Raw genomic sequence first — 17,264 nt, forward strand, 5'->3', positions numbered from 1 at the left:
TGCCGAGCTTCGCATACCATTGTCATAAGTAACGTCGTGTCCTCGAGCATTGTCAGTGTTGTCAGTTTCCAACGCCACCCGTTAACATAATTTCACATACACGGTATAATACAACAGTATGCGAATAGTTCTTATGAATCCATTAAATAATCCGCAATTAACACAGATGCCGTTAAGGGCTCGTGCGTACATTATTATCAGGACAAGCGATTCGATATCGAAATCCAATTAAATATCGACTAGCAAGCGAAATAAGAAGATTATTACGAATTATTTTATTCTATAAAATTTCAGCGACGGAGAACTACGTAGTAAAATTTATTGTGAATTTATAATAAATCAGGAGAATCAAAAAGTTGCCATTTTCAACTTTGCTTAATAACAGAAACTAAAGTTGAGAGACCGGTTAATTTTCCTCTCATCGTCCGCGTACAAATTGCGGGGCAAAGTTAAGGCTGAATGATCGCAGTTAACTCTAAAACGGTAATCGTATATTGAATAAGTTACCTTGTTTAATAATTATGACAAGGACAAACAATACAATGTTTCTGTGATTACTTACAGAAACTGCATTATTTTGTAGAAAACGCTTTTTCATATTAACGGCACATTATAAAGATGCATGTTGCATTAGAGGGAATTCATAAGAACATTATTAATTATTAAAATTTAATGAATTCTGTAGCTTCGGCGATAAAGCTCTCCAGTATATTTATAAGCAGAAAGAAGAACGTTTTTATATACGTGATAAACACATTGCAGAATTACGAGATAAATAATGCAACGTTTTTGTGATTACTCATAGAAACTGCATCATAAAAAGTCTTTATATTACATTACAACGGTGCATGTGATGTTACAGGGAATCGAATAAAAATATTATTAATTATTAAAAATTGATTAAATTATGCTGTGCCAGTGTATTTACGAACAGAACAACGGAAGCTTTTGTTTTCGCTTAATTTCGCTTGTATCGGGGCCGCTTCTGATTATACACAAAACCTTCTAACGTGATTTAGCGTGTAATTTTAGATTAAAGTTATGAGATAAATGTGTGCAGGTTTGTTGCGTAACGCAAACACAATGCATCGTACGTTTAATTAGTGGAACCATTGTCGCGTTGCAGGTTGTGAAAGCAGTTGTGTTAGGCTTTTATGCAATCGCCGATTTTTGCGTGACACTTTAAAGCATTTTTCCCCGTTGAGCTTCCACGAAGACACGAACGGTTATGAACGCAGCATATCGCGATTTCATTATGCATTTGTCATGCATGCGATAGCAGATTTCGATGTCCCGTAGGATTTTATGAAAAATTGAAATCATATGTGTAAATAAACATACGCAATGCGAGAATTGTAGCAGTTACGCATTGTTTGTTCCGTTGTAATATTATAAACAGATACAAATACACATTTCTCTCGGTGAAGAACTTACTATATCAATATTGCAGTTTTGACTTTCAACAATACGTCGGCGTTGATAAGAATAGTCAATCGATTTAATTGAGGACGGAATTTTTATTAATGTTAAATAACATTTTTTTTAATGTTTGCTCTTTTGTATACACTTTGCATAAAATGTTATTAATATAATTATATTTATAGAGGCATTACAATAAAAATATACCATTTTAATACAATAACAACAATAAATTCTTTTGTCTTATTGTTTGAACAATTTTTTTTATTTGATTTTATTGGTCTACATCTCTCTAAACTCTTTCTAAAATTGCGGAATAAAATCGTCAATCTATCCGCATATAAGAAACTTGAATTTCAACTCTCGTGCATTTTCGTTGCTATCAATATAAAACGACATTAAACATCCGTCATGTCGTTTGCAGAGAGATAGATATTCCATTTTGTACATTATACATGCGAAACTTCCCGTTTGGATTTCCATCGTTGTAAAAGTTTTCAATGACTTCGATATTTTTGTTGTTACTATGCATACAAGTTGAATTAATCCGCAGATCTTAGAATTCTGTTTTAACGAGCGCCACAAAAAATACACAAATGGTTCCTAAATTAAATTTATATCGCTAATAAAATTCTTCAAGAGGACGTTTTTGACTACAAATTGTCTCCCTACTGATAGAATATTTATATAAAATATTCTTGTGTAGGAGAAGGATGCACGTTATATTTGAGTACGCTGGAAAAAATATTTAGAGATTGCAGATATAAAGTGGAAAATATAAAATTTCTCTTATATAATTTGAAAAAACTACTTGCAAAGAGAAAGTTTGATTTCTCATTCCTATCGTCAGGTATAATATTTACAGAACGAACATGCACTTGCATCAACCCTATTTAAATGTATAGAGATACATTCGAGATGAAGTATCTCATGGTCTATCGCTCAACCGAAATGGCCAAATCGCGTGGCATCATGATGGATCCAGGTGAAAGGACGAATCTAGTCCGTTTGACCTCGAACCCAACATTTCCCCTAATCTGGATGCAACCAGCTGGTGCATTGCCGGAATCGATGAAACTGTTATATAGAGCCTGGTAAACGGATCCAACCGGAAGTGGCGTGTTTCAATAGGGTCGTACCAGTAAAGTGTAATGTAGCCTTGCCCTATGTTTCACGTGGGTGGTGAAACTGTGTGAACGATTTCACGCCGGCGATCATCAACAAATCGTGACTGCCCGTCGTGGAATGGCCAGGTCGGCTATTCATTTAAGCCCGGGAACAAGGTTACCGTATCCCTAGAAATATCTACGACCTATTAGTTCGTTGAATTTGATACGACCTATTTTCGGGATGAGACAATCACAGCTGATTGTAGTACGTGTTCTGATTATAGAAAAGCTGCAGCTTATGAAGATTTAAGAGCAGTTTATGGTTGACTATTGTATATTCTCCCAGCATTTTACAGTTTACTTGAATTTTACTTTAGAGAAAGTTTTTATCATAGATTATAAAATAAGTGTATGTTATCATTTACAGTTACTTCATTTATCAACATTAATGTGTTATATGCAATTACAATAATTACACGGTGCAACATATTTAAGCTTTTTTCATATTGTTTGGAAAATGCCAATATCCTACGATTATAATTATCTGATTAATTAATTTATTCATGTTAAATAATTATAAGGTATTTTATTACATATAATATGTAATATTATATATAATATTATTCTATAATGTGTATGTATATATTGTATTACATATTATGATATAACATATAATATTCGTTAATTCATAGTATAAATTAACTAATCAATTAGATAATTATAATCATATAATTTTGGCGTTTTTTAAACAATTAATTTGCATAGAATATATAACAGTATACAGCGGATGGCATATGTATACGCCATAATTAGTGCGCGTTCCTTAAAATATTTGTGCTACAAAAAAATCTCATGTTATCTCATGTTATTTAGTTATTTTTATCTTACGATTATAACTTAAGGTTCAAGTTTTCATTCGAGTTAATTCCCGAATTTCTATAATATTTTTTAAGCAATTTAAAAATGACCAAAGACGCATTTTTTTTGCAAATTATAAAATAATTTGTTTAACTATTTTACACTAATTTTACATGTGTATAAAACTTGCATAATTGTCACCTTTATAATTACTATTATTATATTTTTTCTTTGAGTATAAATATGTGATCAATTATATAATCTTTGCTAAGTTAATTAATTAATTATTAATATTCTTAACGAACATGCAATTAGTCAGTTCGACATTCACAATATCCGATTTGCATCGATATGTGCAGTATATTTCGATAGTATAAAAGGTAGTGCGATTCCGGTTTTCGAATTTTCTTACAATGACAATAAGCACACATTCTGAGAGCAAATTGTATTGTGCAAATTTCCATTGCGATGATTTCATAGAAGCTCCCTATGCATTGCAAGAGCACGATCGATAAGGAAAATGCTAGTAAAGCCTCGCGTGCAATCCGCTACGTAATCTGCAGCGTAGATATGCTCAAATGGTTTTCAACGTGGGCGTCCTTAATAGTTTAAAATAAAAGATCATTCTGAAGAAATAGCGCTTTTACGATACGAAGTCTGATTGCGAAAACTATTTTTCCATCAAAACGGCGTCGCGTTAAAATCTTCTAAAAAATTAAATACCCGTTCTATACATCAAGATCACAGATGAGAAAAACATTGAAATTTCGTAGAAGTTTAAAACTTAATTAAAGCTAAAGTTGTAAATTTAATAATATAAATAATTTTTTCTTTTTCAAAGCTGAAGAAGTTTAAATACACGCTGAAAATTTGATATCGAGGTTTCAGTTACGTACACTATGAAATATCAAATGTTGAGCGACAGTTGAGCGCTTTTAGACGTTAAATTAACGAAGGATGTTTTTACCTGCTGTGTGTATCTTGATATAGATGACTAGAAGTTTCGCAAATATTTGGCAAAATGACTTGGCATCTATTTACAAATCGACCTTTTGATAGAAACGACAACATGCAGCATATCTGGATTCTTTCAGCATAGCTAAGTTTATCTTTAATGCATTGTAAATCGCTGTTTCTGTAAATGAATTAACTGTGATTGATCAATATCGTTACGATGTAAAAATTGATGAAAAGATGTATAAAAACTTGCTATAAAGGTATCATAAGCAGAACTTATATTTAAAATCCAGCAAAAAAATTTTTAATTAAAAGAAAAATAAATTTAATATAATGCGGCAATTTTAGCAGTTTTGTTCATTATACCATGGCATTATCCTAGACTAATCTTTAATCTTTAGCAGAAAGTTTGGTCCAAGGTTGAATGGCCATTTGATTGACCTCCGGCGCGATCTAATCAGCACAGAAGTTTTCGAAGATTTCAAATTGCTCACCAGACTGTTATTGCTACACTATACGTGACAATCGCAGCAAAGATCATTTAATATTTATTGTTAAATTTACGTCATTGGTGTAACGTGATTCAATTTGCTTAATATTACTCATTATCCAAAGTGTACAATTAACATGACAAATGTGTGGGATTCAAATTTATTAGTTTAGACTACGTTATGTAATAGTCGTCTCAATTATAGCGTTATTACGTTTATGACTGGTTGAAATAATTTATGCGCGTTTCCATATATATTAATTAATGCGATTTACATACCGCAACAACTACCGTCCCTTAATACCGTGAATTACTTTGTTTATATGCGTAATGCTTGAAACGCGCGCGTTATTTGCTTGCGACTATGGAACATGAAAATTGCTAAAAATACCTCTACGTGTAAAAAATTTCTATTCCTAAAGAAACAAAGAAATTCTTGGAACAGAAATAAATGATATTTTTTACGTTAAATATTGGCGGAAAATAGAATATAGAAGATATTTGCTATATCTTTTCTGACTCACACAGAAAAATATTTTCTACTTTAATTATTGTAAGTTCTAGGTACACAAATAAGCTTATAGCTTTGGTGTTCAACTGTTTCTAATTTATACGGTACAACTGTTGAAGCCAGACGGGCATTCGACTAAACCGGGATGCAATTGAATGTCTCTACCGCGGTGTGCCTATTGTACGTATTGTCTCTACCGGTGGCCATTGTTATAAGCTTGTATCGAATTCTTGTTCGCGCGTCAATTGCATGTTACTTGAAAGCGAAGCTTTCAAATCCAGGAAGTTATACCTTTGCGCACAGATGCTTTAATTCGTGAATTTCGCGGTGGACATAGTAACTCTTGCAGAGGCTATGAATGTTCCGATTCCAGAGAAATGTCTCAGAAACAGAAAAAAATAGAGAGTAAAAGAATGTAGGAAAAAAAAGAAATGTCGATAGCAAGCGATTTAATTACAATCGTTCCGTTAATTGGATTTATAAAAAAATCAATGATCACCCACTTAGACAAGTCGCTAAATATTGATTCTACGCGCAAATAAAAATATTCATCATTGCAACAGAAACTCGTGTTAAACTTATTCAATGTTTTTTTATTTTTATTTTTTTACGCACATGTTCTACAAATATTTGTCGTCAGAGGAATAGTTCAGTTTAAGTCATGAATTTATGTTATTATTCATAAATAAAACTTTGAAAATACACATATATACATATATATATATATAATCATAAAATCTATTAATCATTTTGAATAGAAATAAAGTTGATTTAATTTTCTTGCACTTCATAGGAAGTTAAATTACCATTATAATCTTTTTGGATCTTTTGTTATATAAATATCAATTATTTTCTTTGTCCATGCAAGAATACTGTAAACAATATGTAAATGTTTCTTAATTATTATCAAAATAGGAAATTTTAAAAACAAATAAATTTTATTATTATGTGTAATTTTGATTAAACATGCGACATAAAAATAACTGAATTTTAGTTTTGAACCAATTAACCTGTTTGTAATGGAAAAAAAACTCGCTACTGTACAAAGGCATTAATGATAAATTTAAATTCAGTAAATATTTTTTAATATTGGAAATATATTTGTTAACCCAATATTTAAAATATTATCTATTGTATCACTGACGTAAAACCAAAGTTTTTATAACAATAAAATATACAATAAACTGAATAATAAAAACGTTGATTTATAATTACTTACAAATTTTATATCATTATCAAAAATTATTAATGAAATTGATAGAGGCTGAATGCAAAAAGTAACGTTAAAAATGGCTCCAAGTGCTCCAATTAAAGAAAATTATCTCAAAAATGTTGAAAGATGTTATTGACTTTCAGCTTGTTGACTCTTACACGACAAAATCGTGTAAATGGAACACACGGTGCAACCGAAGAAAAAAAAGTATCAAGGACGATACGCGGTTCTGATCTGATGACGAAGAAATCCACATGGAATTGTAAACATATCCTGTTTAAAAATTTGATAATTTTGACGAGTTTAATTCTTTGACGAATTATATATGATCGCTCGCAATGATCTTCTGACAACTTTTTGATATAACATTACACGGAAAAGAGCCTTCGTTTGACTGCAGCAACTTTTGTAAGTGTTTCCTGAATAATTTGGCGACTCTGCAAAGATGGATGAGGACGATACTGAGGACTTGCGTGAAGCAGTTACGTTGGTGAACCAACTCTCTACAAAAGTTACTACTTCCACCTCAAAATTTACCTCGAAGATCAGTCAGCATATCTTGCGAGCGCAGGAGTCCGATTCCGATACAATGGAGTGCGCATCCGAAAACGAAGTAGAGAACCTACCGAAAGATGAGGACACGTCACAATCTGTTAAGACGCGCAAGTTATACGAGAAGTGTCGTTACTCCTTGGACATTCCCGATGATGCTGAATCTCTACGTAAAAAAACGACGGTGTCATCTCTACGTGTGAGCGATAGTTCGCGACTAGGACTCTTTATGGTGACGAATCGCAGTCCGCAGTCCAGCTCCAGCCAGGAAGAATACGAACCCGAGGTGAAGAGCATCTCGAGGTTACAGCAACGTCAACAGCAACAACATTTGTTAACAGCGGGTGGCGTCAGTAGCCAAGTGACTGCCAGATCAATGGAGAGTCTGCGATCGTCGAAAAATTTTTTAAGTGCCGACGATCGCTACATTGAGGACTCCAAGTCGATGGAGTCGTTGTCCTCATCCTCGGAAACGCACGTAGGTTCCTCTAAAACTCACTACAGGAGTTTTCTGACTTCATCTACGAGGGATGTGCGTAGGATAGTGACGGTCGAGTCGAAGAGCAGTGAGAATCTTCATCGAGAAGAGAGCATGAATGCTGAAGTCAGACGCGGTCTTTTTGCCAATACCGGATTAGAAAGGAAGATACCGCAGCATCTCAGTCTGCCGCCGCCGACCAATGTGTTCTCTCTTACCAGTCCAGGTGGTAGCGACCGCAAGATCACGATCTTGAGCCCACATTCGCCCCTACAGACGTTGCAGACATCGGAGTTCCAATTCACCACACAGACGCTTAAGAGCCGACGCAAAAAGGCCATCGTATTGCCGAGGTTGGTGTTGCCCCGAAGCGATTCCGAGGTCTTTCTAGAGTGAGTAGTTGAATGATCGAATTTCCTGCCCTGCCATTGTGTCCGTGTTTTCGAGGTAGAACCGCCTGAGGCGATCATCCGCCATGTTAACCTTTCCCAGTGCGCCGTTTTGTAAAAAAAAATAATGGAATTGATAGAAATCGATGGAAATTTATTGGGTAAATTCGCGAACACCCAACAGGTTAGATGATATAAATGCACGATTTGTTAACAAAGCCTGCATAGATAACATTTGTTTATGCAATTACAACGACTCGATTTTAATGGATATATCTCTGGGAAAATAATATTATGTACGGTACTAAAATTCATCGGGATGCCAATTATTACAATGTGAATGATTATGTCATTATGACGAATTGGATTTGCTACGAAGTAAACATGAAATTATATATGAAACATACGTTATATGGTTGTTCATGTTGCAATGATATTATCGCTCCTTCTGTGATTTCTCATTAATTGTATTATGTGAATCAAACAAACCTTTTGATTTAAAATTCATACACAATTATTATTCATTTTTAGTTTTTTAATTGTTAAAGAAATTATTCATTGATATAAAATATAAAAATAATAGAAAATTTCACATTTTTTTTCTCGAATTTACAATTTTATATTTAAGAAATTAATTTCTATAGTTAAAAATTTCTTTTTATATTCAAAAAGAAAATTACGACAGTACAAATTTTTAAATGCTTTATATATTTAGAAAATATAATTAAGAATAGCAAAATTATTATTTTGATATCTTCTCAAAAAAAAAAGGAAAAAGAATACTTTGTAATTATTTTTGAATTCTCCATAAGAAGTTTATGTGAACTTGTAAAGGAAGTAATATTCCCATTAAATTTTCGGATAGAGAGTCCACATTGTACTAACGCGAATCAAATGTAATTGTTCTTGTCATTTGTAAGTAGGGAGAAGCGTTAAACCACAGACCAATGTTCCTTTGTGATGTGAATCGTGCTCGTTTCAGGCATGTTTAGAATTAATTGAATGCTGTTTGATCGAAGTAGGAACAATATGGTGTTCATTTTACGCTATATTAGAATATTCTGCCTTGTTCGCCCGGGGGATATGCGACATGTACAAATATGTGTTTCACGATTACTACACATATGAGACGTTTAATGTTGCGCATTACTACGCTGCGATAATATCAGTTACATAACGATACAATTGAATAGACATTTCTATATGCGCCTACTACGTTTGCATTACCTTTGATTTCGAAAATTATATTATTTAAATGTAGCAGTTACATCTTTTAAAATAAAAACATGTTATTTAATATTTTACAAATACAAAGTAAAAATGATCAGATATTACAATATAAAACATTGAAGTTACAAGTGTTATCGACTTGAATGTAGAAGCTAATTATTTTATGAAAGTAATTAGCTCTGAATAATGCAGAATATTACGAGCGCTTTGTTCTCTTTGTAATACTTATCTTACTTTATTTAGAGAAACAGTCGTCTTCCATTTTTCTTGAAAGCGCCGCTCATAGCCTTATCTTTGCTTATTTTTGATGCATAAAGCTGGAAGTGCTTAATTTCTGTGTAGTTCATCAAATATTGCTTTTCGTTACAATTTCTTGCTTCCTGGAAATATGTCGATGTATAATAGTAAAAATATCTAAGTGAATATAGGTACCTAAAAGGTAGTTGTTATGTGAAAAGTAGAATTGGGAAATAACGCATTATTTGTAATGATATTACGGTTATTGTTATTTTTTTATCTATAATAGAATTTTTCTATCTATAACAGAAAACGGAATTTGTTACTTTTATTATTAATACTCTATTATTTTGATATCTGTTTAATATTTAAAAAAAATATTTATGTTCATTCAATTAGATAACATTATTTTTTAGGAAAGAAATATTGTAAAGAAATATTTTACTTTAATACAAATTTAATTTAAAAAAAAAACATTTTGTATTTTATATCGTAGGTTGTATTTCGACAGTCTCTGTCAATACTGAAACTGTAGTATATGTAGGTATATGTACATAACATGAGTTATAAATTTTCAATATTGATAGTAAATTGGAATGCATTCTTAATAACGATATTAATGTTTAAAAACAATGCTAATGAAAGTTTTTAATAAAATTTGCATCTGTGAATTACAATCTAAATTACTTATGATACATTAAAAGATAATGAATATTAAATTATAGATTCGTGTGAAGCTGGCCCCCCAATATTAAAAAATCGATTTTTTTTTCATGCATTCGTTTGCTCATCGTTTGCTCATGAATGCTCAGTTGGAATTTTCGTTTGCTCACCCTTAGTTTAAAAGATATACGGAAATTCCAGCTTCACACGAGTAAATTATAGAAGATTTTTTGGATAAGTTTTCAATATAATGAAAACTTTACTATAAGAGAATAACTCAGAGTTTTAAGTTTTAATATTGATTATTATAATTAATATTTATTATTAAATATATAATTTGAAAATCTAATATCTCTTACTTTAGCATTATAAAAAAGTAACTTAATCGTTAATTTTCTAAATAATGGTGAATATTAGTTTTATAAAGTAATATTTCCAACTTCGCTTAAAAGTATAAATTATTATTCATCTTTCTGTCTCTTTTTTCTTTATTCTATTCTGTTTCGTTGTATTTAAAATTATTATTGATTGAGGAGAAATGTTGACCGCAGTTATTCTTTCCCGATTTACAGCGTCCGTCTCAACCACACTCTATGGCAAGCCACATTAATTACGTCGCGTCACATTCCAAGTACAAACATATGTTTGTCGACCAATGCGCAAACGTTTACCGGGCTTCGTTCAACTGGGACGTATGTTCAAAAATAGATTATACATCTATTATGCTTTCAACCTGAAAATGTTGGCCGATGAATGCGGCGAGCAACCTGAAAATCTTTCTCATGCTACTCAAGAAATTACGTCGAACGAATTTGAAAGCGTTTAAACTACTGCAATGAGAATAAAAGAAAGTTGCATTCGATGCATTTTCTGATCGATGCAAACATTTCATCTCGATAATACGAAGTAACGTATTCATCTCCTTTTTCTTTACTTTCTCTTCAAGCATGTATTCTCTTGTAACAGAATAGCTTAATTTGAAATTCAGATCGCAGTAAATTAATGTAATGAAACGATATATTTTTGATAAAAACCTATCAATTCGATTTTTGCGCGTTCGAATATAACGGGCTTGAATCGGGCTTAATGTATGCGCGAAAAGCATACATTTATATGATGCACACATGAATTACTCATGAGTGAAAATATGACTTGCTAAATGTACGGCCTCCTCTGCTAGATATTTTTTCATGAAAAAATTAAATCTTTTTCGGTGCTGTACATTAAAGTTGTATTGAAAAGTTCGTGCATAATATTTTTGCCGAACTTTTCGCACTTCTTTTAATTAGGCCTGCACTGAAAAAACTCGCTATTTATCTTTTTTTACTATTTTTACTTCTCTAGAAATTTTACAAAATAATGGTTTAATTTTGTAATTATTTAGTGAATATTTGTGTGGAAAAGACAGAGAGAGTTGTTGAGCTCCCGATAAATTCTATGTGTTTGATTAAAAATTTTGTTAAGACTGATGTATGGAATTAAGGCCGAGCTTTTATAAAGATTAAAAAAGTATCATCATTTGTAAAATGTTTTATTTTAAATTAACTCATAAAAATGTCTAAACTATTTAATTTATTTAATTCAAATATATATCTAATATGTATTTTTAATGTTTCAATTTCTATTCAGTGTGATATACAATAACTCATTCTATAGAGTACAATATTATACAAATAACATTTTTGAAAATATAAAAATAATGTATAATATAATAATAATATATATATATATTAGATATTTTTATTTATATCAAATAATTTTATTAAAGCTTGGCGTGTCGAGGAAAATACGTAAAAAATGGTTAATTTTTTTTATGTATATATTAAAATATTTTTTATGATATTCGATAGGATTAAGGAATATAAAATAATTCTATCTCGGTATATGAGTAATATACATAATATTATGTTCAAAAAATGCAAGGTCAAAATGTGTTTGAGAAACATGAGTTAAAGCTTGATCGCTCATACAGCTATCGTATTGTGTAAAAACCTTTCATTTTGCATATCGCATCTGAAGTGCAGCAACGGCTCTGTTTTCTCTTCTCTCACCTGCATTTTAGATCTTCTAACGTCACTCGTAAAGTGCACCGTCGACCCTTGACTCGTTAAACAAGGCCTTTGCAGGATAGCTTTTGCTGTGTTCGCGAGATGAAACGCAAAATATAAAATGGAGTAAATTGAGAGTTGTTTGTGAGAAAATTACGATATTATATAGCGTATCTTGATATCTGAACAAAATTAAAACATTTTGAAGGGAATAATCTGTATTTTGACGTACAGACGTAACCCTTTCACAGTACTAATTGCCTTTCGCAGGGATTCTGTTTATAAGCTGATTATGAAATCCATATTTACATCAGTAATACAATATTGAGAGTACATCCATTAATTCGCAAATTGTCATTCAGCCGGATGCCCATTATTACAGCTATTGATTTGGAAACAATACTCCCGGATCTCAAATTTCATCGCCAATATGCAATATAGGAAACACTAATTGATCTAACCGTGAAATAATACGATTTGTCCGTAATCTTTTATAGAAAAGATAAAAAGAACTAAATATACTTATAATTTTTTATAGAAAAAAATAGAAAGTAAATAATATATAGAAAGATCTACATTCTTTAATCTGAAGTTGTGTGTTTTACAATATAAATTTTCTACACTGAAAGTAATTTTGTTGAAGACTAAAAATTTGAACTAGTTACACATCTAAAAATAATTTTGTTAGATCATCAGAATAATTTTACAGGAATCTTAAGCATGATGAACAATGTTGCAAACTGTTTTGGTATTCTAACAACCAATTTTACCGTTTTACGTAATTGTTTTAACGGTTCAACAGAATTATTTTTCAATTACATTGTAATTTATCTATGTTATTATTGATAGCATTTTGTTTTATCATTTTGTCTTGTTCGTATTACTATTTCTCAGCTATTGCAGTTATCTTTACGAGTACAAAAAGCTCTGTTGATCGAGACATTGACACATACGCGGTATTACCGCAATATATTGCCGGCAGCTAGTCGTTTAGAATGATTATTAATCTATAAGTTCGAGTTCTAGTAGCGTTTTCAACAGATAAAAACGATAATATATTTTAAAAAAAATACTTCAAATGAGAGAAGATTATACCTCAATGGTGACAGCGTGTTTAATTAAAAAGCAACACGATATTCACCTTATCTGCTACCTTAGTCACTAGTTAGTTACTTGTATGGTTACATTCAACGGCTGAGGAGCAATAATTTCCTATCAATTACGTATCCTTTGATGTACAACGTGCCACATTACAACATAGCTCTACAGGAATTACCAACTTGCATCTAAATGGAATGGAGACTGCAATTCCTTGAGAACGTACTGACCGTGCAACATGAATAAGTGATTTCATGAAAGCCTGAATTTTGACGTTTTCCTGCAGGTCGCACGAGCGGTATTTATATGCAAACATAAACTTGCGAGCATGATGGAATGAGAGATTGTTTACCTGCCTTATTTTACTGGTTTTGTATTTACTCTCTCTTGTATGTACCTATGCATGTGTAACATTACACGCTAATTAATCGATCAATGTTGCAACGCTTATGCTTACCGAGAGTAGTTAGTTACAACTCTATATTGAAGTTCGCGTATATAGTGGCCAGTTAAATTATGTTATTTAGCACAGTAAATCACTATACACCTAGTTTGTAATTCACAAGTTCCATAAACGTGTCTCAGTAAAGTTACAAGGAAAAAAAAACAGTTTTGCTGAAATATCTAAAAATTTAGTCACATACAGATATACTCGTACATTTAAAAATAATTTTGTTAAATTATTAAAATTATTATGTTGAACTTAAGCTGATTATTAGATAATAAAAATTTTTTGCAGCATTGCTTATTATATTTGAACGCAAGCGCGCATTTCTAGTTAAATTTTTAAATACTTTATAGCAAAATGGTTTCTTCCGTATAGTAATATACTGCAGTATTTAAATTCGATATAATTTAACGAAGGTTTTATCACTTTGCGCGAGACGTAGTAGATCATTAACAATATAACCATTTGACGTATCCGTTCCAGAAATTTGATTCTTATCTGACGCGTCCAATCAACTTCTCATTAATTAGATAATTAGAACGTTTCGCATTTATCACGGAAAAAAGGGAGAGATAATTATTGAAAGAGAGAGTAGCTCGTAATCAATCTCCGACACTTTAAAATATTCTAGTATCTATTTAACCCCGACCTCATCGAAAGTCTAATGTTTTTATATTATGGTAAAAGTTCGTTTATATTTGACGTTAATGTATTGCAATTGTTGTGTATTGCTAAAGTTAATTTAGAAACAACGATGACGTGAAACGTTACACGCTTGCTCACGCTGGAAACAGGTAATTTCGAACTTTGTTTCCGAACTTTCCTCGCGATCAAGGCACGTAATGTTGAAATAACGTGACGAGAATATTTATACGACATCGTTCAATTCGAATTTAAATACAATATTGACTAAGCCGAATGCAAAGGTTATGCTTTATTCAATTTTATTACACCAAGCAGATTGATGAAAGAATATTTACACTAAAGTGTTACTTTGGTAAGAAATTTCTAAGTTACTTTTGTCATTTATATGCACATAACATGAATAATAGAACTTGCCGATATGATAATATTAGCACTGTAGAGGCGTAAATGCCTAAATGATTACTTTACATGCAACGTACAGACTATTTTGATGTATGTATATAGCTGACAGAGACTTAAATGCATTTTAGCTTTAAGATTTAATATTCAACTTATAATCGATCATTTCGACATGTAATCCTTATTCACGCCAAGCCGGTTCGTTTTACATTGTTTCCGCAACGATTCTTCCGCGAGATCGATAATAATGCGCCCCTGAGGGTCGCTACGACGACCTTGATTTGTTTGAGATCTAGCCCTAGTCACTAAGCATATAAACTACTTGCAAACAATTCTCAAGTGTACTCGCATGTAAAATGATAATTGACGAAGCTTTGCGCGCACGATAAATTTCACTCGTAATCGCTTTTCCCGAATGAAAAATTGTCTCAAGGCTACCTGAAATCTTTTATTCTCACACTAACATTTATACTGACAAGTACATTAGTTTATCCAATTATAACGAAACAAAGTCAATTATTGTTTCTAAATTTTTATAATCAGTCTTAATTAAATTATATTTTTTTTTCAAATGCCCCGTTTCTAAAAAATGAATCAAAACTGACTAAAATGACAAATATGTCATGAGCGATGATAAAATATGCATGTGTAAATCTAATTCATTGTAAAACATAAGGAGTATCCTCCTTATCTGTATCCTGTATCTTTTCAAAACTTTTCTAAGCAGGTAAATTACATTTTTCATTCAACATCACGAGTATACGTCACTGGCATATACGTTGCGGAAATGAAGCATAACATTTACGAATAAAAGGAAGAGAATATCTTCAGATCAATATGACTCGGTTATAGCATTGGCATTACTAGCCTGTGTGCCAGTTCTTCCAAGTGAAATTACACATTTCGTTGCGCGTACAGTGAGTGTTATCGTTCATATGACGAGCTGGAAATCGCAAATCGGCAGTATTGTTCCATCTGATTCGCGGCCTCCCGCGTTAATGCTACGTGTACTCGTATGTTTGTTCACGATATGAACTTTGGCAAATACGAAGAGAGCTCGACGGATAGATATGTGTCAGACTATTCTGCGCAAATCGATATAGATACTCGGGGGGGAAAAAATACTTTAGTAAAATTGATATTAAAATGACAACAAAGAACCGTAGTTTAAATATTGGAACTGCTCCTTCTCTACATTCGCTAAATGGATATAGATTTTTCTTGCATCTGTATGCGTCTACAAACGCAGTAATGCGTACGCTTGTTATCGATGTCGGTGCTCGACACTGTTACGCAGCACCGTGGTGTTATTAATTAACGGAGATTGTGCAATATGGTAACAGTTCTAGATTGCGTGGGTAATCTCACTAACGTCATGTTGATAATGAAAACGGCTTGATGTTTGATTAATTTAATTCTGTTTCCAGTTTCTCGGATTTTTTCGTGTTAAACGATCTTAGTTGTATCACCATTAGTGTAATTTGTGTCGGTGGTCTTCTTACGCAAGATGGAATATTGATTGCAGCACAGTAGTTGATCACGGAAAATAGACAAATAATGCTAATAAAAACGCGATTGCAACTTCAAGTTGTAATGCTTTAAATTGCTCTGAGCAACTCGGGCAGGGAGGAAAGAGTATGCCGCTCATAACATAGTAAAGTCTTATAATTTAATTATAGCAAACTTTACAAGCTAGCCGTTCTCTTCCCTCTTACTCTTCCCATTTCTCCTTGTTTCGCGAAACTTTACCTATCTAAATCTGACAAGTTGTATCACGTGGGAGAAGCTCGGCCAACGCTTAAGACAATCGTCTTGAGATTTACTGATCTTTTCGAGATAGTTTGCTCCTTGCGGAATACCATGTACTGGGAGATTCTTATTCCTACGATGTGTATACTGGACTTTCCGACCTACTTTCATCTGCGAGAATCCTGCATGTTTTTTGCAATGTTCTTTAAGGTATTTTTCTAACGAAAGTTGACGAAGCAGACATCCATGTGTCGTGAGAAATTGGGTCAATAGTCGTATCTGTATCTAAAGCTAGACATATCTAAACATTGCGATTGCAGTTGCCAATTTGTGAGCAAAAAAAGCGAGAAAAGCTATTCTTCAACGAGACGTTTTTACGCTGAATCGTCAAACCGTCAGACTCACGAGACAGATTTGTTGTCGAAGGCTTAACGAGATTGCGATGTTTAGCTGCCAAGTTTATATAAGCGTATTTCTATACGTATGCTTGTTTAAAATACGCAATTTTGTTTATACATACTTTCGGGGCGAAACGATCTCATTTTAGATCTTTTTCAACCCAGATATTTAATACTTCTACTGGCGGCTCATCGTAAAGATGAAACCAAAATTATATTTTTACAAGATTCTTGTATATTTAAAAATTCAAAATCTTACATTCAATTTGTAAATTTTATACGGCTAATAAGCCTAAATATTTGGGTATGTTAAGTTAGCACCCCAACTATAGTACTCAGGAGTTCTGATTAGAGTTCCCACTTCCTTTTGATG

The 17,264-nt window shown here is 32.2% G+C and overlaps 1 protein-coding gene across 5 annotated transcripts in view; it reads left to right on the forward strand.

The window, feature by feature from the left end:
• The window catches only part of dnc (phosphodiesterase dunce), a 286,377-nt gene that overhangs the window by 145,331 nt on the left and 123,782 nt on the right, over positions 1–17,264 (forward strand). Inside the window, exon 1 of one of the 5 annotated variants that reach the window (XM_018549948.1) lies at positions 7,003–7,979. The exons of the other annotated variants lie outside the window; for them this stretch is intronic. Coding sequence (XP_018405450.1) covers positions 7,003–7,979 — 977 coding nt within the window. Of the gene's footprint in view, positions 1–7,002; positions 7,980–17,264 lie in introns of those variants that run through there. 5 annotated transcript variants of the gene reach the window in all.

This window comes from Cyphomyrmex costatus, unplaced genomic scaffold (genome assembly GCF_001594065.2).
Source record: "Cyphomyrmex costatus isolate MS0001 unplaced genomic scaffold, Ccosl1.0 scaffold91, whole genome shotgun sequence".
In the NCBI taxonomy this organism is placed as follows: Eukaryota; Metazoa; Arthropoda; class Insecta; order Hymenoptera; family Formicidae; genus Cyphomyrmex; species Cyphomyrmex costatus.